This window comes from Carcharhinus amblyrhynchos, chromosome 8 (assembly GCF_965287045.1).
Source record: "Carcharhinus amblyrhynchos chromosome 8, sCarAmb.v2.hapA, whole genome shotgun sequence".
In the NCBI taxonomy this organism is placed as follows: Eukaryota; Metazoa; Chordata; class Chondrichthyes; order Carcharhiniformes; family Carcharhinidae; genus Carcharhinus; species Carcharhinus amblyrhynchos.
This window is the reverse complement of record NC_137331.1, coordinates 120,501,373-120,517,411: the sequence shown is the minus strand read 5'-3', so window position 1 is coordinate 120,517,411 and position 16,039 is coordinate 120,501,373. Positions and strand designations below refer to the sequence as shown.

General features: G+C 44.7%; 1 protein-coding gene across 1 annotated transcript in view; it reads left to right on the top strand.

Annotated features, from left to right (window-relative positions):
* pop1 (POP1 homolog, ribonuclease P/MRP subunit) overlaps positions 1–14,736 on the top strand; it is a 49,554-nt gene extending 34,818 nt beyond the window's left edge. The window contains exons 13-16 of the mRNA XM_080194727.1: positions 396–587; positions 6,871–7,025; positions 10,445–10,801; positions 12,992–14,736. Coding sequence (XP_080050853.1) covers positions 396–587; positions 6,871–7,025; positions 10,445–10,801; positions 12,992–13,643 — 1,356 coding nt within the window. The 3' untranslated portion in view covers positions 13,644–14,736. The remainder of the gene's footprint in view (positions 1–395; positions 588–6,870; positions 7,026–10,444; positions 10,802–12,991) is intronic.
* Positions 14,737–16,039: the final 1,303 nt, after the last annotated feature.

Genomic DNA, 16,039 nt, shown 5'->3' with positions numbered 1-16,039 from the left:
TCTGTACCCTCTCCAAAGCATCCACGTCCTTCTGGTAGTGTGGCGACCAGAATTGAACACTCTATTCTAAATGAGCCCTGCTAAGATTCTTCCAGCTACAACATGACCTGCTGCGTCTCTTCAGTGAAGGAGCGATTGGAGTGCAGTGTGATGAGTGAGTGAGCCAATGGGATTAGTTTCAGAGACTCTAAAAAAGAGTTGGTAAAGAAATTATACATGTAATAGGTTCCTTCTTACTGTAAAATAAATCTGCTGTGAGCTTTATCTGTCCAGTTAGTCATCTTGTTGAAGTAAATTAATTTTTACTATTTTACTATTTTAAAACGAGCAAAAGTGGTGTTGAATTATGTCAACTACAAGTTATAACGTTCCTGTTAATTTTTATTGTATTTCAGGAACTGAATCAGATGAAAAGCAAACTGTTAGTCCCTGGATCTCGTCTGGATCTAGGGCCGCAAGAATCCAAGATTCCCATCCTGTTAGTGCAGCAGCCTGGGAAGATGGCTGGGCAAGAGCACACTGGTTGGGGCAGTGGCTGGGATATCCTCATCCCAAAAGGCTGGGGAATGGCATTCTGGATCCCTTTGGTATTAATGCATGCAATAGCACGTAATCTACAAACTGCGAATATGAGATATCCCTGTTGGTTCTCCATAATAGACCTGGTATTCATTCCAAATTTGGTCACTGAAGTATTTACAAATGGGCTAGCATTAAGGAATTCTGCAGCATTAAAAGGCCACTCCTCACTTTGATGGCTCACTGAAATAGTTATTCTTCACTTGTCGATGGACCATTATTGCAAGCAACACCCCAGAAATGGGCCAACCCCAATCCCTGGCCAATACCAATCTCCTAATTTTCCTCAACCCCACCCGGACCCAGATGGCCAGCCCCAATCACTGTCCTTCCTCCCTCCCTCTGCCCACAATCCCAAATGCAGAGTGGGTTCCCCCTTGCGCCCCTGCTGATTGCCTCACCCCTTAGTGCTGCCCAATGCTGGGTGGGCAATACCAGAGTACTCAGTGCCAGGGTACCAGGCTGGCACTGCCCAAGGAGCACCCCCTCCTTACTGCCGACATCCTGGGAGCCTCAGTGGCCTCTCTTCACTCTAGTGGGATTGGCTGCCTGTTCCCTGTAAGTAGGAAAGAGTCGTAAACCCCGCTGGAGTGAATCACTCCTGCCCTGGGTCGGGGGAGAACACTAGTGGGCTCGCTAATGAAATTTAAATCCAGATTAGCATAATGAAATCAGCCCCGTGCCAATTTCTTGCATGGAGCTGATTACTCTGAAAGTTTTTGGGTGGGAGATGCACGGAGGCTCCCAGTGGAAGGCCCGCGAAACGCTATCTGCTGATGTCTCCTGGCCAGTGCACCTGGCTGGGAGAATCACCCCCGTTGTCTTATTCTTTAGTCCCAAATTACTCCTTGCATTTTGCTGCATTGAATTTTACCTTTTGTCCATCTGCCCAATATTTTGATATTGCGCCAGTTGTACCGGAGCCCAGATTATTTACTTGTGTATCAAGAAGACCAAGAGCTCCTAACGATGGGAGAAGCCACTAGTTGAGCAAAGAACCACCATTACTTTCGTCCTTCAGCCAACTTCCAACTATGTTGTCAATCCTTTAAAACTATATTTAATCAATTAGCCTCTTAGACGGCCGGAATATCCAGTGAAAATCTACTTCTTTAGAAAAGCACGGAGAAACCTCCTGAAAGCACTTTCATTAAATCCGTGACACCCAACTTGACTTTTACAAATCCCTGCAGGCTATCCTTAATAGGTTGAGGAAAGGATTGCAGAGACGATCCTGGTTAGGAGTGAAAGTAATAGGGTAATTGTTATGGGGGACTTTAACTTTACAAACATTGATTGGAATTGCTATAGCTCTAGCTCGTTAGAGGGGTCAGTTTTTGTTCAAAGTGTGCAGGAAGGTTTTTTGACTCAATATGTAGATAGGCCAACTAGAGGTGAGGCTATATTGGACTTGGTGCTGGGAAATGAGCCAGATCAGGTGCTAGACTTGGAAGTTGGTGTGCATTTTGGTGTTAGTGACCACAATTCGGTTACGTTCACCTTAGTGATGGAAAGGGATAGGCATGAACCTCGGGTCAGTAGTTTTAGCTGGGGGAAGGGTAATTATGAGGCCATTAGGAGAGAATTAGGAAGCATTGGTTGGACTAGGAGATTACAGGGACTAGGAACGTCTGAAATGTGGAGTTTTTTCAAGGAGCAGCTACTGCGGGTCTGTGATAGGTATGTCCCTGTCAGGCAAGGAGGAATTGGTAGGGCTAGGGAACCGTGGTGCACAAAAAAAGTTGATTTGTTGGTTAGGAAGAAGAAGGAGGCTTATGTTCGGATGAGGCTTGAGGGCTCGGGTAGTGCAGTAGAAAGCTTTAGATTGGCTAGGAGGGAGTTGAAGAGGGAGTTAAGAAGGGCTAGAAGAGGGCATGAGATGACTTTGGCTGATAGGATTAAGGAGAATCCTAAGGCGTTCTATAGGTATGTCAAGAACAGAAGGTTGGTTAGGGCAAGATTAGGGCCAGTTACAGACAGTAGGGGGAAGTTGTGTGTGGAACCGGAGGAGATTGGAGAGGCATTGAACCATTATTTCTCTTCGGTGTTCACGCAGGACGATATGAATGTAGCTGAGGAGGTCACTGGGGTGAAGGGGTGTAAAATAGAAAGTATTGCAGTTGATACAGAGGATGTGTTGGATATTCTAGAAGGGTTGAAAATAGATAAGTCCCCTGGTCCAGACGGGATTTACCCTAGGATTCTATGGGAGGCAAGAGAGGTGATTGCAGAGCCACTGGCTCTGATCTTCAGGTCGTCGTTGGTCTCTGGTATAGTACCGGAAGATTGGAGGACAGCGAATGTTGTCCCATTGTTTAAGAAGGGGAACAGAGACTTCCCTGGGAATTATAGACCAGTGAGTCTTACTTCTGTAGTGGGCAAGGTTTTAGAAAGAATTATTAGGGATAGGATTTATAGTTATTTGGAGAGTAATGAATTGATTAGAGACAGTCAGCATGGTTTTGTAGCGGGTAGGTCGTGCCTTACTAACCTTATCGAGTTCTTTGAGAAGGTGACCAAAGAGGTGGATGGGGGTAAGGCAGTAGACGTGGTATATATGGATTTTAGTAAGGCGTTTGATAAGGTTCACCATGGTATGCTTCTGCAGAAAATGCAGATGTATGGGATTGGTGGTAATTCAGGTACTTGGATCAGGAATTGGTTAGCAGATAGGAGACAGAGGGTGGTGGTTGATGGTAATTATTCATCATGGAGTTCGGTTACAAGTGGTGTGCCTCAGGGATCTGTTTTGGGGCCACTGCTGTTTGTAATCTTTATTAATGATCTGGATGAGGGTATAGTTGGGTGGATTAGTAAGTTTGCTGATGACACCAAAGTCGGAGGTGTGGTAGATTGTGAGGAAGGGTGTCGAAGTTTGCAGGGTGACTTGGACAGGTTGCAGAGCTGGGCCGCGAGGTGGCGGATGGAGTTTAATGCGGAGAAGTGTGAGGTAATCCATTTCGGTAGGAATAACAGATGTGTTGAGTATAGGGCTAACGGGAGGACTTTGAATAGAGTGGAGGAGCAGAGGGATCTAGGTGTATGTGTACATAGATCCCTGAAAGTTGGGAATCAAGTAGATAAGGTTGTTAAGAAGGCGTACGGTGTCTTGGCGTTTATTGGTAGGGGGATTGAATTTAGGAGTCGCAGCGTCATGTTGCAACTGTACACAACGCTGGTGCGGCCGCACTTGGAGTACTGTGTGCAGTTCTGGTCCCCACATTACAGGAAGGATGTGGAGGCTTTGGAGAGGGTGCAGCGGAGGTTTACCAGGATGTTGCCTGGTATGCAGGGGAGGTCCTATGAGGAGAGACTGAGGGATTTGGGGTTGTTTTCACTGGAAAGAAGGCGGCTAAGAGGGGATCTTATAGAAACATATAAGATGATTAGAGGTTTAGATAGGGTGGATGGTGATAGCCTGTTTCCTCGGATGGAGAAAGCTAGCACGAGGGGGCATGGCTTTAAATTAAGGGGGGGTAGTTATAGGACGGATGTCAGGGGCAGGTTCTTTACCCAGAGGGTGGTGAGGGACTGGAATGCCCTGCCTGCTGCAGTTGTAAATGCGCCTAGTTTGGGGGCGTTTAAGAGATTGGTGGATAGGTTTATGGACGAAAAGGGATTGGTTTAGATTAGTGGGTCAATGTTTTTTTTTAAAAATAAGACTGGTCGGCGCAACATTGTGGGCCGAAGGGCCTGTTCCGCGCTGTAATGTTCTATGTTCTATGTTCTTAATTATCAAAGTAGTGGTTACTAATTTAGCATGATCTCGACATAAGAACATAAGAAATAGGAGCAGGAGTAGAACCATATTTATGCACAATTGAAGCAAGACTAATCTACCGTTGTCCGGCTTTGCTGTTTCTGCACCAAGGTGCGACTTTTGCAACTAGTCAGCGCTCTTGCACCAATTCAATACCCAAAAATCATGCATGTAATTGGAGCCTCGGCCATTTTCTCTCCGTCACTTCTGATAAGAGAGGGGATTAAGGGTTATGGGGAGAGGGCGGGAAAGTGGAACTGAGCCACAACAGATCAGCCATGATCTTATTGAATGGCGGGGCAGGCTCGAAGGGCTAGATGGCCTACTCCTGCTCCTATTTCTTATGTTCTTACTTCTGATCAGTTGGTATCCCAAGGGCTGAGGATTAAAGTACTCTTCAAGGGTTTGAGCACAGAAATCGAGCCTCCAGTGCAGTGTGTGGGAGAATTGCACTGTCATAGAACATAGAACATTACAGCGCAGTACAGGCCCTTTGGCCCTCGATGTTGCGCCGACCAGTGCAACCAATCTAATGACCCTCTAACCTAAACTATTCCAATGTTATCCATATGCCTATCCACTGACCATTTGAACGCCCTTAAAGTTGGCGAGTCCACAACTGCTGCAGGCAGGGCATTCCACGACCTTACTACCCTCTGAGTAAAGAACCTCTTAGACGGCCAGAGCACTGATCTTTTGGATGAGATGTTAAATCAAGATCTCGTGCATTTTTTATTTGAAGAATAGTAGGGGAGTAATTCCTCCTGTCCTGACCAATATTTATCCCCCAATCAATATCGCAAACAGATGATCTGGTCACTATCGCATTGCTGTTTGTGGGAGTTTGCTGCATGCGAATTAGCTTTGATTTGATTTATTACTGCCACATGTATTAACATACAGTGAAAAGTATTTTCTTGCATGCTATACAGATAAAGCATACCGTTCATAGAGAAGGAAACGAGAGTGCAGAATGTAGTGTTACAGTCATAGTTCGGGTGTAGAGAAAGATCAACTTAGTGCAAGGTAGATCCATTCAAAAGTCTGACAACAGGGAAGGAGCTGTTCTTGTCAGTTGGTACGTGATCTTAGACTTCTGTATCTTTTCCTGATGGAAGAAGGTGGAAGAGAGAATGTCCGGTGTGCGTAGGGCCCTTAATTTTGCTGGCCGCTTTTCTGAGGCAGCAGGAAGTGTAGACAGAGTCAGTGGATGGGAGGCTGGTTTGTGTGATGGATTGGGCTACATCCACGACCTTTTGTAATTTCTTGGCAGTCTTGGGCAGAGCAGGAGCCATACCAAGCTGTGATATAACCAGAAAGAATGTTTTCCATGGTGTATCTGTAAAGGTTGGTGAGAGTTGTAGCTGACGTACCAAATTTTCTTAGTCTTCTGAGAAAGTAGTAGGTTTTCTTAGCGATAGTGTTTGCATGGGCATGCTGCGCTTTCCAATCTGAATCATGTGACCATTTGTAACTCTTATGTAACCGTGATTTAAAAAATTCCTTTTTAAAACAAACATCTATTTGTTTTCTTGAATTGTAGAAATCATTTCAGATCAGCATCTTGACCTTAGTTCTTGAATTTTGATGGATTGATAAACAAAGAACAAACAAAGAACAAAATCAGCCCGGGAAACAGGCCCTTCGGCCCAACGAGCCCGCGCCGCCATCTCAACACCACCAGGCCCCCTACGCCACCCACGACCCCTGTCTAATGTTTTATGGCCATCCAGATTGAGGGAATCTGATTTAGGGACAATTTATTCCTGCCAATCAGCCTAACAGCACATCTTTGGGGTGTGGGAGGAAACCGGAGCATCCAGAGAAAACCCACGCAAGCACGGGGAGAATGCGCAAACTCCCACAGACACCGGCCCAAATCCATGTGTCTGCACAGCAATCAGCGATAGTCACTGAGCTGTCATCTTGCCCAGTATCTGGTCCAGTTTAGGCACACACTAACGACATGAAGCACTAGGCCAATCTCGAACAACCAAGAGCAGCCCCAGTACGACCCATCGCGTGTATGCCCCTCGTTGGACACGAGGTGGACCGACTTAAAACCTGTGAATGAAAAGAGAAAAAACATTATTATCATACCATATCCATTTACATTACCAGGGACGCCCCAATGCTAATGACCCTTATTTAGAAGGTTCTCCTATATTCACCCATCTCCAACTCAGTCATGTGCCTGTCTAAGTTACTCTTAAATGACTCTAGCGTGTTTGCCTCCACCACCTTACTTGGCAGAGCATTCCATACCCCCACTACCCTCTGTGTGAAAAACCTCCCTCTAATATCTGTGTTGTACCTCTCCCCGTCACCTTAAGTCCATGGCCCCTTGTCCTACGTGTCTCTATCATAGGAAATAGCTTACCTCTGTTTACTCTATCTATACCCTTCATAATCTTATATACCTCTATTAGATCCCCCCTCAGTCAGCGTCTTTCAAGGGAAAAGAGCCCAACATTTAGGATATTGTTCATTTTTTTTCTCTCAAGGTTTTGAATCATTGACCATTTTGTCAGATCTACAGGGGGGCTCGAGCAGGCGGTTTGCAAGAAGGAGCCAAGCACACTCAGTACAAGGGGCTTCCACGCTTCCCGGATGATTTTCCAGACTGTCCTGCAGGCATCCAGCACAGTATGGAGACTGAGAAGGAGCTGATAGGCAAATATAAGAAGTAAGTACAACAATTTGACGTGCCAAAACCACACAGTAACTCATTGAACTATTAAAAGCAAGGTTAACATTTGGGACCAAATATTTCTGGCCTGTATCTGGGGCAATTGGATGACCAAGGCAGAAAAATTCAGGTGAATCAGATATTGAAGAATATGCACCCCCAATGGAGCCCATGGAGTGGATGTGTGGGTAGCACTGGTCAGCCCTGCTGCTTCATGGCACTAGGGACCAGAATTCGATGCCCGGCTCTGGTCACTGTCTGTGCCGAGTCTACATGTTTTCCGTGGGTTTCCTCCCATAGTCAGAAAGACGTGCTGGTTAGGAGCCTTGACCATGCTAAATTCTCCCTCAGTGTGCCTGAGCAGGTGCCAGAGTGTGGTGACTAGGGGATTTTCACTGTGACTTGATGCATTTTGGTAGATTGAACCAGGGCAGGACTTGCTCAGTTAATGGTAGGGCACTGGGGAGAGTTACAGAAAAAAGAGATCTAGGGGTTCATATCCATAGCTCCTTGAAAGTGGAACCACAGGTGGACAGACTGGTGATGAAGGCATTCGGCATGCTTGGTTTCATCGGTCAGAACATTGAATACAGGAGTTGGAATGTCTTATTGAAGTTGTACAAAACGTTGGTACGGCCACACTTGAAATACTGTTTGCAATTCTGGTCACCCTATTGGATATTATTAAACTAGAAAGAGTGCAGAAAAGATTTACTAGGGTGCTACTGGGACTTGATGGTTTGAATTATAAGGAGAGGCTGGATAGACTGGGACTTTTTTCTCTGGAGAATTGAAGACTGAGAGGTGATCTTATAGAGGGCTATAAAATAATGAGGGTCTCGGATCAGCTAGATAGAAAAAAAATCTTTTCACAAAGGCAGGGGAGTCTAAAACTAGAGGGCATAGGTTTAAGGTGAGAGGAGAGAGATACAAAAGTGTCCAGAGGGGCAGTTTTTCCAGAGGGTGGTGAGTGTCATGGAACAAACTGCCAGAGGTAGTAGTAGAGGCAGGTGCAATTTTAAAACATTTAGGTAGTTACATGGGTAAAATGGGTATGGAGGGATATGGACCAAATACGGTCAATTGGGATTAGCTTAGGGGTTTAAAAAAAGTGGTGTGGACAAGTTGGGCCGAAGAGCCTGTTTCCATGCTAAGAACCTCTATGACTTCATTGCGATGTTAATGTACATCTACTTGTGACACAAATAAATAAAATTAATTTATCTGAGCAAAGATTCGGCCTATGTACTTGCATCCTCCCTGTTTGTTTTTTTTATTTTAGCTACATCCAGCCTCTCCAATGCCTCAGGGATAGTAACAGGAAAATCTACCCTTTTTTTGCTTTTATTTAACACGCACTTCTTTTCTAACTGAAATCCTTCCATTGTAATTTTTTTGACAGGCTTTGTGCGGAGTGAATCTTAGATTCCTGTGATTCACTGCTTCAGTTCAGCTTGATATGATTCTGGCAATTTTTTTGTCTCTCTGCTGAATGTTGTCTCCTCTGCCCACCTGACTTTCTGGAATTAAGACATCTGGATAAACCGTGCAGGTTATAATTCAGCCCTGCAACACACTGCAGTGTTTGCAGCTTCTTTTCAGCCTATTCTATTTTTCCTGAAGTTTTATCCATGTTGCACCCTTTTTGGTGGCATCACATGAAGCACACTCATTTATTTGGAATTCAGGAGGTATAGAAAACAGGAAGGGCCGAGTGGTCTCCTCCTGCTCCACCATTCATTATGATCATAACGTAAGAACATAAGAAGTAGGAGCAGGAGTAGGCCATCTAGCCCTTCGAGCCTGCCCCGCCATTCAATAAGATCATGGCTGATCTGAAGTGAATCAGTTCCACTTTCCCGCTTTCTCCCCATAACCCTTAATTCCCTTGTCTATCAGAAATCATGGCTGATCATCCAACTCAATAGCCTGATCCTTCCTTCCTTCCCTGCCCCCCATCCCCCACCCCTATATCCTTGGATCCATTTCACCCAAGAGCTATATCTAAACCTCTCTTGAAAACATACAATGCTTTGGCCTCAACTGCTTTCTCTGGTAGCGAGTTCCACAGGTTGACCACTGTCTGGGTGAAGACATTTCTCATTACCATCATCATCATCATCATTATAGAATCCCTACGGTGTAGAAGGAGGACACTTGGCCCATTGAGCTTGCACCGACAACAGTCCCACCCAGGCCCTATTTCTGTGACCCTGCTAATACCCCTGACACTAAGGAGCATTTAGCATGACCAATCAAACTAACACATCTTTGGACTGTTGGAGGAAAACCATGTGGACGCAGAAAGAATGTACAGACTCCGAACATCAGTCACCCAAGGTCAGAATTGAACCCGGTCCCTGGCGCTGAGAGGCAGAAGTTCTAACCACTGTACTGCTCTGAAAAGTCTGCTCCTTGTTATTAAGAAAGTGGCTTTATTTATCTTTTAATAGTCAAAATACTTATCTGTAATTCCTTTTAACAAAACTATCGGTGACCACATGATCAAAAAGGTTGTCCTGACAGCTTGGTAGGTTCTTGACTACACATCGACGATTGGTGACACTCAGAATTCCCCGTGTCTTGATGATTATTTAGGTCATCTTCTGAAAATTGAGAGTTACTTATTTCTGCTAGTTGGTAGTGAGTCTGATGCATCACTGACAAATGGGGAGGTGGTGACATAGTGGTATTATCACTGGGCTAGTATTCCATCCCTGAAGATGGTGAAATTTGAATTTTAAAAAATCAGGAATTAAGAAAGTTGTTTTTTATTCATTCATGGGACATGGGCATTTGGAGTCACATGTAGGCCAGACTGGGTAAGGTCAGCAGATTTCCTTCCCTAAAGAACATTAGTTGAAAGTTGACCATGAAACCATTGTCGATTGTTGTAAAAACCCATCTTGTTCACTGATGTTCTTTAGGGGAGGAAATTTGCTGTCCTTGCCTGGCCTGACTTGCATGTGACTCCAAACCACACTAATGTGATTGACTCTTAATAGCTCTTGAAAGGGCAGTTAGGGATGGGTAATAAATGCTGGCCCAGCCAGCGGCACCCAAGATCCCATAAACGAATAATAAAAAAAGTACCTGTTCATTTGTTTTAATATTCCTGTTGCAGATTTGCACTTGCTTTTAAAGTTCAACTTTAAAGAGGTTAATAAATTAGTTTAACAAATATCTCGCCATCACATAATACAAGACAAGTGTGTGCTAAATAGAAGTCAAGTTGAACTAATACATTCATTTCAAGCTGACAGATCCAGAGCAAAACATTATAGTTCTGTTTCATGTCATAACTAACTTGTTTGTGTGAGAGGATGTCTTTTTCAATCATCTTGGTAATATTGAAAGATCAAATTTATGTTTTATGCACTTTTTTCTTCAGATTAAGTAACCAAATTTTTCTGCAGGTACCCACCAGCCAAGAGGCCTAACTATATCCATCACGGCACCATGACTCCATTCCGTTGTCCTTGGCAACAACTAGTAGAAGATTGGAAGACCCAGAACCAAGATGGCAGCTTCAAGCTTGCTGGGGGCGACCAAGAACAAGGACTGAGACCTGAAATGCAGGTTTCAAATCAGGATTATGTTGAGGTCCATGAGAAGGAAATGTCAAGTGAAGAGAAACCTCTGAAGTTGGAGGAGGAAATGGAAGAAGAATCTGAAAGTGTGACCAATCTTGAGCCAAACATAGGATGTGAAAATCCCGAAAATCCAAGTACTGGAGACAGCTGCTCAGAAAGTGGCCCTGTTTCTATTTTAAGGTCTGTACGTAACATGTTTTCTTTCTAAATTCATCAAAAGTCATGATGATTTTATGAAAATGTTCTTCTGTAAATGGTTCTCTGCCTGTGTTAGGCAATAGAATGATTCAGTGCTTGAGTAATACAATTAGAGGTAAAGTACCATTCTGCAGGCACCATTCTTGCATAGCTGAGTGCTTTGGCAAACTGCAGTTCATAAATGCTCCTGTCCAACCTGTAGAATTGTTACTTTCCATTACTTCAACCAACTGGGAGCTGAGATTGTTGTTCTTGGGAGATTAGTTTTTGTACCAAGTTTAATGAGGACTACCTTCCCATCTCTCTATATTTTCAGTTAAACCCAGGCATGTGGATGCTAAATTCTCACCAGGCAAGTGGGGAGTATTCCACCACACTCCTGACTTGTACCTTGTAGTTGGTGGATAGGCTTTGGGGAGTCAGGAGATGAGTTACACGCTACAGTATTCCTGGCCTCTGACCTGTTCTTGTAGCCACTGTGTTTATGTGGGGAGTCCAGTTCAGTTTCTGGTCAATGGTAACCCTGCAGATGTTGACAGTAGGGGATTCGGTGATGGTAACATCATTGAATGTCAAAGGCGGTGGTTAGAGTGTCTCTTATTGGTGATGGTCATTGTCTGGCATTTGTGGGGCACGAATGTTGCGCCACTTGTTAGCCCAAACCTGGATATTGTCCAGATCTTTTTCCAAATAACTGCGATAAAATCAAAATATGGCAGATGCTGGAATCTGAAATGAAAACAAAAAATGCTGGAAAATCTCTGCAGATCTGACAGCATCTGCGGAGAGAGAATAGAGCCAATGTTTTGAGTCTGGATGTCTTTTTGTCAGAGCTCTGACTGAAGAGTCATCCAGATTCAAAATGTTGGCTCTATTCTCTCTCCACAGTCACTTAGAGCTGCTGAGATTTTCCAGAATTTTCTGTTTTCGTTTGCTAATAACTGTCTGTTTTCAATACCGTTGGGTAAGTGGAACTCAGTACAGGGTGGAGTATTGACAATAGAGCATTTTGAAGCACGTTAATTCTTAAAGGGATGTGGACATTACCCAGGGAGCGGGAACTGTTTGCAAAGTCAGCAAGCATGGGAATTGAGGGGGAAAGTTGGGTGGTCAATTTTAATGAAAATGAGGCCAAAGAATTATAGAATCCTATAGTGCAAAAGAAGGCCCTTCAGCCCATCATGTCTGCACTGACCATAATCCCACCCAGGCCCTATTCCCATAACCCCACATATTTACCCTGCTAATCCCCTGATACTAGGGGCAATTTGTCATGGCCAATCAACCTAATCCGCACATCTTTGGACTGTAGGAGGAAACCAGAACACCTGGAGGAAATCCACCCAGATGCGGGGAGGACGTACAAATTCCACACAGTGACCTGAGGCCGGAATTGAATCCTGGTCCCTGGCTCAGTGAGGCAGCAGTGCTTGCTATTGTGCTGCCCTTATGCAGTGGGTTTCTGGGCAAAACCAGTTTGGGGAGAGCATGTGGGGAGATGGAAGGGAAGCTAGAGAAGATAGTGTGGAGGCAGCGGCATAGTGACATTGTCACTGAACTAGTAATACAGCGACCCAGAGTAATGCTCTGGGGATCTAGGTTCAAATCCCACCACCACAGATGGCGAAATTTAGATTAATAAATACTTGGAATTAAAATTCTGATGACTGAAGCCATCGTCACTGTTGGAAAACCCACCTGGTTCACTAATGTCCTTTAGGGAGGGAAATCTGCCATCCTTACCCGGTCTGGCCAACATGTGACTCCAGCGCCACAATAATGTGGTTGACTTTCAAACGCCTTCTGAAGCGGAGGGCGGATAGGGCTGGGCAATAAATGCTGGCCCAGACAGTGACACCCATAATCCCGTTAATGAATTTTTAAAAATAGGGTCCGAGCTGGAGAGGTTTAACCTGGGTAGATATTGGGGGAAGAAACAGCAGAGTTCCAGTTTTAGTGACACAAAATTCCATCAGCTGCCCACACTTGCTGGGTCTGGAGAGGGGGGCATGGAAGCAGAGTGAAAATAGATGGTCAACAAAGTAGACAAGTTGCTTTCCATCATAACTGCATTGTGCACTTATATACACTTTACTTAAAAAAAATGTTTTGTTCTATTGATTTTAATAGGCAAGGTATTGTGAACATGAATGTTTTTCTGTTGTTTTCCAGGAGTAGGAAGCTGCTGAAGCAGATATCCATGTGGTGTCGGCCTACGTCCAGCAGGGGTCAGCAGACTCGGCGATACGGGGGGTCTGCACAAGTGCAGATGACCGCAGACGCTGTGAAGACCATCGTCTGCTCCCATCCCCGGTTCCTTGTCTGGGTCAGGCTGTCATTGCTGAAGAAAGGCAGTCCTGTCGCCAATGCGACCATTTGCATTCCTTCCGAAGAGGACCTTCACCTTTTGGCGTCGGAGCCTAATTGCCCTGGCCCTCAGGAGCCAAAGCACAGGGATCCGTTCAAACACCAGCTCAAAGCTTTGAAGAACCAGAAGAAAAGGGCCCTCTCGCAGGATCCAGAAACAGCTGCTGGAGATTTGGAACCGAAACCAGTTGCCAGCAGTGGAAAGGATTTAATTCGAGGGCTGTGGCCCGATAAGCCACAGAATGTGATGTCCCACTGCTCCAGACTAACCATTGGCTTTGTCACCCAAGGGGATTTCTCACTGACTGTAGGCTGTGGAGAAGCACTGGGATTTGTGAGCTTGGTGGGACTTTTGCATATGGTATCCAGTCAGCCAGCAGAGAGACGAGGTCTTGCACTAGTGCGGTGTCCAGCTTCCCTACAGTATCGATTCGCTAAGATAGACATTGAGGTGTAGATACGGATACAAATTCCAGATAGTTCGATTCAAAACAATATCACAAAGCGTGACTAAAGTTAAATGTTTACATCTCCTTTCAAAAGGCCAGAATGTTTTTGACATAACATAATGTTTCGAAAATAAAATGCTGGAGGCACAAAAAAAATCAGAAATGAAGCAAAAAAAAAATCTGGAGATACTCAGCAGGTCTGTGAAGCAGGAATCGGGAGTTAATGGCTGGAATTTTCCCATCCCGCTTGCCTCAGGAATCATAGCCGGGGGCAGGCGGGGTGCAGACCGGACCATGCAGAGGTCCATTGACTTCGGGTGAGCTTTTCCAGTCTTGGGGTAAGCAAAGAACAACACAGCCCAGGAAACAGGCCCTTTGGCCCAACGAGCCCACGCCGCCATCTTAACAAAGCATTTTCCTACACCTACCCTGACCCGTGTCTATGCATATGGTACCCCCATTGGAAACCAGATTCAGGGGAGAATAATTTAGGGACAATTTGTTACACCAATCAGCCTAAGAGCACATCTTTGGGGTGTGGGAGGAAACCGGAGCGTCCGGAGGAAACCCACGCAACCACAGAGACAACGCGCAAACCCCCACAGACACTGGCCCAAATCCATGTATCTGCACAGCAAACAGTGATAGTCACTGAGCTGTTGTGGAGCGTGGCCAGAAAATCCCACCCAATGTTTCTGGAAGTTGTGTTTCTTTGAAACAGTTAATTCTGTTTTTCTCTCTCTCTCTGCACAGACGCTGCCTGTCCAGCTGAATATTTCCAGCATTTTCTGATTTCATTTTGGTGTCTCCTGTTGGATTTGAATTCCTCTGATAGGGAATTGATGAATCTAGATAAACTCCATTTCTAATATACCTACAACAGGCCAGTTCTTTTTTTGAATGCTGCTTCCATTTATGGTGCACATAACAAGACAACCTTCCTGAAGAGGGCAATTTCCTATAATGGTGGATGTCAGTAGATGAATTTCAGTGTAACTGCAGCACATAATTAATATGAAAATGAATATTGGCATCATTGTAATCATTGTGAAGGATTACTGAACAGGAAATAATCTGCCCTCTGCTTCAACCTCAAATAGACTGTGGTGAAAAGAATTAAAAAATAAAATTGCTGAGAATGGTCCTATTTGTTTTATGGTTGTCTTCAGTTTTTGTTTCAACTCTACAAGAGTTCCTCGTTGCAGTGACCTGGACCCAGCGATCTTCAGCTGTTTCATCAATGACCTTCTTCCAACATAAGGTCAGAAATGGGAATAAGACCTCAAGTTTATTCTGTCATTCAGTGAGATCTTGATTGATCTGATTTATAATAATTCTCATCTCCACTTTGCTACCTTATCCCCATAACCCTAGATTTCCTAACTGATTGAAAATCTGTCTGTCGTAACAAAACTAGCAGTGTTCAAGCCTGCATCAATGACAATCCCACCCAGCTCCCATCCACATATTTACCCTCTTAATTCAATCACCCTGACATTTAAGGGGCAATTTAGAATGGCCAATCAACCTATCCCACATCTTTGGACTGTGGGAGGAAACCCGAGCACCCAGAGGAAACCCATGCAAACACGTGGAGAACATGCAGACTCTGCTCAGATAGTGACCCAAGGCTGGAATTGAACGCAGGTCCCTGGCATTGAGAGACAGCAGTGCCAACCACTGTGCTGGCCAAATCAAGGTGGAGAATGTGGGCATCGATCCCACTACCTATATGTGCAAAACAAGCGCCTACTATTTGAGCTAATATCCGGTGGCACACAGTCTTGAACATAATTAACAACCCAGCCTCTACAAATGCTTGCAGAAGTTCCATTCTCAGAAACTGAAGCAGTCTGTGTCCAAATTCAGCAAGACTGGACAATATTCAGTTTTGGGCTGTTAAGTAATGGTTGCATCACACAAGTGCCAGGCAATGACCATTTCCAATAAGAGAACCTAACCATCTGATGTTGGCATTCAATGGCATTATCATTGGTTAAATCCCCTGTTATCAACATTCTGGGGGGTTACCATTGACCAGAAACTGGACTAGACAAGCCGTGTAAATACTGAGCCTGCAAGAGCAGATGCTAGGCTGGGAATTATGTGGTGAGTAATTCATCTCCTGATGGTCTGTCCACCATCTAGAAGGCACAAGTCTGGATCATAATGGAATACTCTATTTGCCTAGATGGGTGCATCAAATGCTCAAGAAGCTTGACATAATCCAGGACAAAGCAGCCTTCTTGATTGGCATCCCATCCACCACCTTCAGCACTCACTCCATCTCACTGACCCAACAGTGGCAGCTTTATACACCATCTCCAATGTAGCATGCCATTTTTGATCAACTTGTGACCTCTTACGTAGAAGGACAATGGCAAAAGATGCATGGGAGCACCAT